General features: G+C 45.0%; 1 protein-coding gene across 1 annotated transcript; it reads left to right on the forward strand.

The window, feature by feature from the left end:
* The first annotated feature begins 2500 nt into the window (after positions 1-2500).
* On the forward strand, positions 2501-5395 carry CKS2 (CDC28 protein kinase regulatory subunit 2). Its single transcript, XM_040541750.1, has 3 exons — positions 2501-2679; positions 3834-3961; positions 5129-5395. Exons 1-3 carry the CDS (start codon positions 2588-2590, stop codon positions 5179-5181), a joined length of 273 nt encoding a protein of 90 aa, XP_040397684.1. The 5' UTR covers positions 2501-2587; the 3' UTR covers positions 5182-5395.
* The last annotated feature ends 864 nt before the right edge of the window (positions 5396-6259 follow it).

Genomic DNA, 6259 nt, shown 5'->3' on the forward strand with positions numbered 1-6259 from the left:
GTCTTGGCACCACTGCCCAAAACTAGACACAGGACTCAAGGTGCAGCCTCATCAGTGCTGAGGGGAGGGGAAGGATCACCTCCCTCGACCTGCTGGCAATGCTTTGCCCACTGGATCCCAGGATTCTGTTGACTTTCTTTGTGGCAAAGGCTCATGTTCGACTCGGTGCCCACCAGTTCTCTTCTGCAGAGCAGCTTTCCAGCTGTGTGGCCCCCCACATGTTGCAGTGCCTGGGGTGTTCCTTCCCAGGTGCAGGACTCTGCACTTGTTGAACTTCATGAGCTTCCCATCAGCCCATTCCTGCAGCCTGGCCAGATCCCTGTGAACAGCAGCACAATCCTCTGGTGTATCAGTCTTTCCTCCCAGATTTTTGTCATCTGCAAACTTGCTGAGTGTACACTCCGTGCCACCATCCAGATCAACAGGAGATGTTAATGAGTCTGGACCCAGTATTGACCTCTGGGGTACAACACTAGTTATTGGCTTCCCAACGGACTTTGTGGCACTGCTCTCCACTCTCTGGGCCTGGCTACTCGGGCAGTTTTCAGTCCACCTCACTGTCTCCTCACCCTTCCCATACTTCACCAGCTTCTCTGTCAGGATCCCATATAGTACAGTGTTGAAAGCCTTTTCCAAAGTGGAGAAAAAAAAAAAAAAAAAGAAAAAAAAAAAGGAAGGAGCTGCAATGGCATTAGAGTACTAACAGAGTATGTCCTAACCCAGTATTGCTAAAAACAGTATGTTAGTCTTGTTAGCTCTGCCACTTAATTAACAAATACAGTTCTTCAGTCCTGATGAACAAGGACTTTCAAAATAATGAGGGATCTAAAAGAAAATTGAATGCCCATCTACCTGAGAATCCTCTTAATCCTCTTTAAAATTATGATTCGGTATTGTATTTTATATACAATATATAATATACATAATATATATATAATATACAAATAATTGTATTTTCAATAGAAGAAAAAGTTGCTTTAAAGGAACTCCAGGCTTTCAATTCTGAGTGTACTCAAAGGATGCTTATACATAGCATGACATTAAGGTCAATTTTCTGTGCTGTTTAATATGCATGAGAGAAGCTGAAAGGTTATAAATAAAGCACACAGATAAAACATCTTCAGTCCAGCAGAATTGCTTTGTTGCAGGGGTTTTCTCTCATTTCTCATTATTATATAATGCCATTCCTAACATAAATTATTTAGTGTACCCCCTGTCCTATGTATTAAAAGTAACTGTTGTTCTGCCATGAAAACTAACCTAAAAAAAAAAAAAAAAAAAAGTTTTGTTTAATCCAGCTAACATTTTAGGAAACTTACAGCTGGTTTGTACTTCTGTGATTGCATTGGGATGTTACCTGTTAGATAAGCAACCTCTTTTTAATAGTTGTAAGGGTTGAGATTGGTGTAAATTTCATCATTTAAAACTTCAGACTGCACTGCCGGTAAAAAAGCCACTTCGTTTGTGGCCTACTGCTAAAAGCAATGATCCCTATACAAGCATAGGTGTCAGCATTAGTGCCTCGCACAGCTTCACATTTGTTTCCCATCAGAACAGTTCTCAAACAGATGCATTGCAGGATCAGAGATAACACGTATGTTTCTGGTAGCATTGTGAAAGCAGAAAATTAAACTGGTCTTCTCTTTAGAAACAGTAAGGAGAGCAGGCGGGAGCACAGTGTAGGCACCGAAAGCAAAACATGAGGAAGAGAGGAGTTGCCTTTGAGGCAACAAACATTGAGCTTATCTAATCTTGAGGGTGACTGCACCCGGGAAATACTACCGGAGTTCAGGAAAATACAGAATTGGGTGTTTACATACTGAAAAAGTTTGGTGCCATAAACAACTGGTATCTGAGGGACTGCACCGCCTCTCGTCAATTTCTGGGAACTTGCCCGAAGTAGTTACTACCAGAACATTTACTGTGCTGCTGCTCTTCTAGATAAGGACGCTTCCAAGCTGGCCCCTGAGCACACTTGCGCCTCACGTTTGCCTGCACACCGAGCCTGAACCGAGCACACTGCTGAGGCCAAAGCACGAGCACGGGAGGCACTGCCTCAGGAGCTCCCTGCGCTGCCGTGAGATCCCGTGGCAGCCCCCTATTTTCCAAGTAACACACAACCACTAGAGGCCACGGCACCAGAGGCGTTCAATAGCCGGAGCCCAGCACGCTGTGAGGTGACAGGACCTGAGGGGCGGGGGGCAGGCGCTAACGGGCGTTAGCAACGGTCGCTAACGGGTGCCGGACGCTCCAGAAGCTACTGGAACCGCCCGCCCGCACCGGCCGCCGGCCAATCACCGCGCCGCTCCGGCTCACGCGGGCAGCCCGCGCCCCGCCCCGCCCCCCTCCGTTACGCAAGCTGCCCCCTGCAGCTCCCCAGGATTGGTTGGCACGGCGGCGGGGCGGGGCGGGGCGGGGCGGCGCGGCGCGGCGCGGCGCGTCCATTGGCCCATTGGCCGAGACAGCGGGCCAATCGGCGGCCGAGGTGTGGGGATTCAAACGGAGCGGGCGCGGCCGCGGCGGTTAGTCGTCGGGGAGCTCTGCCCGCAGAGCTGCCGCGGACCGACCGGGCCGACTGACGGACTGGATGACGGATCGAACGACGGACCAACCCGCCGCCATGGCCCACAAGCAGATCTACTACTCCGACAAGTACTCTGACGAGCAGTACGAGTACAGGTAGGCACCGCGCGGGGCGGGTGGCGGGGGCGAGCCGGCTGCAGAGTTGGGAGGGGCCCTCCGGGGCCGGCGAGGTGCTGCCGCCGGTGGCGAGCTCCGCCCCTGGCGGCGCTGAGGTGCATCGGCTCCCCTGGGGTCGGAGGGGTAGCGCCTCGCATCCAAGCCGAGGGTAGCAGCGGGGGCGGGCGGCCCGCTGGAGGCGTCTCAAGGCTTGCCCTGCCGGTGCCTCGCTCGCCGGCGTGCCCGGAAGGTGGAGCTGGGCGCTCCGAACCGAGCGGTCGGGAGGCGCCGCGCAGCTGGGAGTTCTGTGCCGTGTCGGTTGTAGCTCTGAGTGCGGGCGGAGCGTGCGTTGCCGTTAAACGGCCAGTATCTGAAGCGATTCGTAACTCCGTGTCGAAATATAGCGCTAACAAATGTACAAATAAACAAAAATAAATCCTGCAGGACTCTGCCTCCAGGTTTTCAACCGTGTGTCACTGCACTAGGTAATCGCAGTTTGAAATTGATACAAAGTTCAGTCTCCTAAGCTTAGTTGAAAGCACTAGTACGGACTATTTTTTTCCTCCATGTAGAGGTCGAGGACCTGTTAGCAGCTGACTCTGAAAGTTACTTGACCTCAGAAGCAGGACTTGAATGCTTTGCTTATACAATAAAGGAACCTGCAAATATGAAAAGCAGGTCTTGTGTTTCTCATCTGACAGATCAGGCTCTTAAGTGGTGTTAGTGTTCTGGCCCCACAAACCAGCACTATAACTGCCGTAGAAAATGTCTTGGTTACAAAATACAAACAAGAGTGACTTGATTGTTCTAAAAGTGCAGAGTTATATTTTTCAAATCCCTGATACGCCAGCGGATTGATAGTAATGTGTACTTATGTACAAGTAACATGACTAGAACATGCAGGGGAATTAATCTTTTCTAGGATGTAGGTTGACTGTCATAGTGTACAGTTGCATTAAAGATGTAACATTTAGTAGACAAAGCAAATATAAAACTGGATATTAGAATTGATGCTTCATAATCGGTATCCTAGGATTCTCTCTAGGGAATGGCTGGTATTAGTAAGTGAGCTCGCAAGCCATCTTTCAACAGAGATCTGTGCAGGTTTTGTAGGGATTAGCATATGTAACATGTTAATTACTGAACTTCTACAGGCATGTGGTGCTGCCAAGAGAACTCTTAAAACAAGTGCCCAAAACCCATCTAATGTCTGAAGAGGAGTGGAGAAGACTTGGTGTTCAGCAGAGTCTGGGATGGGTTCATTATATGATCCACGAGCCAGGTAAGTACAGCTGAATAGGATTAGATAAACAAAAGAGTCTAAAATATCAACTGCCTGGTGCTTCAACTGAACTATGAAGTGTATAGTTGATCCTGCAGTTGAACCTAACTGGAATTCACTACTCAATGTTTAGTCAGTTTCTTGCTATTTCAGTCAGATAGCAACATAAACAACACAGCAGCTTTTTTTTAACCTTCACCTCTTACTCCCAGAATTGGTCATACAAAATGCTATCTTTCTTCCAAGTTTATCAGCCTATTGGTAGACAAAGCATGCTAGATTTGAAACTGCTCCTACAGATTTTTTTTTGTGAGCTCTTGAATGATGTTAGTATATCAGCATATTTTTATACCGTGAAGCTGGCACACCTTCCGACAAAAACTTAACAGATGCTCATGTATACAAGCTCCTGCATAAATGCTTTGAAAAATTTACCGTACAGTTTGAGCTCTAGTTGTACTACCTACAAAATGCAGCACTAAAGCCGGTCTTTCAATTTACAGGGCACAAAGCACTAACACCTCTCCAACAAGAATCTACTGAAGATGGCCATTCCTGATGCATTGTAATCAGGCTTGCAAATGGTGATAGGTGAATTGCAGCTAGTCCCGTGAAATTCCCGGTTTCCAAAAATACAGATTCTAAAGACATGAGAAGGCAAATTTCTTGGAAAAAATTTCTTAGTTGTCCAGAGTTTTCCTACCTCACCACTTTTGAATGGGCTTTTTTTGGTGCAGTTTGCAGTGAAGTTAGTTCAATAGTAACAAAAGCAGGCTGTATCAACTGAAGTGACTTGATGCTTGACAGTGTGTACCTAACAAGGACAGTGTCAGCAGTTTTTTATACTGTTACGTTAGCAAAGCTCCCCAAGTACCTAATGTAGAGCAACGAGGCTAGTACCAATCCTGTATCTTCAGTACTTCCTTCCTGTACACATTCATGATACTGACCACCTTTGCTATAAAATTTTTTAAATCAGCTGCTTGATTCAGAAAAGGTTACTCCAAAATTGTAGATGCTACATATGTCCACTTTTCTGGACTTGATTTATCTGTTTTATTTAATTAATAAGGCTTAAATATTGCCCAAGTGTTATTAAATGTATGAAATATCTATAACCAAGACTTAGGGGCCAAACTGACACTTTGTTCAATTTTATTTCCGCAGAGCCACACATTCTTCTCTTTAGAAGACCTCTTCCAAAGGATGAGCAGAAATGAACCACTGTCTAGAAATCGTCTCCTAAATCTTCTGGAACTTTATGTATATGAGTGTATATATGTGGGTAGTATTCAGTGAATACTTTAAAATGTACAAACGTACATCCGTACCTGTGCATGAGCTGTATTATTCACAGCAATAAAGCTCAGTCGAATGCAATTCCAAGTAGGCTGCTATCTGTTCAAAGAGTAATAAAATTATCTTAACTGTTAATGTGTCTATCTTACTTTGAATTTAATAAAGAAAATCCAAGTTTACCTACTGCATGTTCTGACTAGATGATCACTTGTTACCTGTGTTCTGTAACTTTTGCACTCAGCTTTTCTGCTGCTGTGTTGCATGCTCAAATCCAATGGTGCAACTGTTCAGTAGCAGACAAAAAGAAATAAAACCATCTTTAATGACCTGTAAAACCTAAATGTCTAGAGTTCTAACTCACCAGGCAAACCAATGTGTCGAACGCATTAAGAGTACCTCCTTCAGAGAAACTAACAGGGTGAAGCTATTTTGTTTCTCTGCAAGAATTATCTTACACTACAGGACAAAATTTCTAACCCTGATCCAAATTAGTCTTATAAAAAAATCAAGGGTAAATAAAGGGGATTATGCAACTGCTTCTATTTAGTAGCTGTAATTTGGTAACTGCAGCCACCAACCTCAAAATACAGCTGGCAGTGGGAGGTCAAATTCAGATTAGCTACAGACATCCTGAAATTATAGGACTGGAGCTGACACAGGTCATAATGGAAATACATATCCTGCAATTACTTGGTATAAACTTGTCCTAATGTGTCAAATAGTAGTTGAAATATTTCATAAGACTTTTTATACTGTGATAACTTCTGTAGTACCATTTATAATCCACAAATTTTTTAGTCTGGGGTTTTAGTCTGCAGCTACTATCTTGCTCTGTGTTGTTTTTATTTTACTTTTCTCTGGGAAGTTAGCTTGCACTCTAGGTAGACTGCAGTGGTTTAGAGGGGTGGTCAGAGTAAACCGAGTGCTTTTCATCTCAAACACGTTGCTGAGTGCAGGAGAGTACAAACTCAATTTCCCTGCGTATAAAAGGTCAGAACT

The sequence above is a fragment of the Cygnus olor genome, chromosome Z (assembly GCF_009769625.2).
Source record: "Cygnus olor isolate bCygOlo1 chromosome Z, bCygOlo1.pri.v2, whole genome shotgun sequence".
NCBI classification, from domain to species: Eukaryota; Metazoa; Chordata; class Aves; order Anseriformes; family Anatidae; genus Cygnus; species Cygnus olor.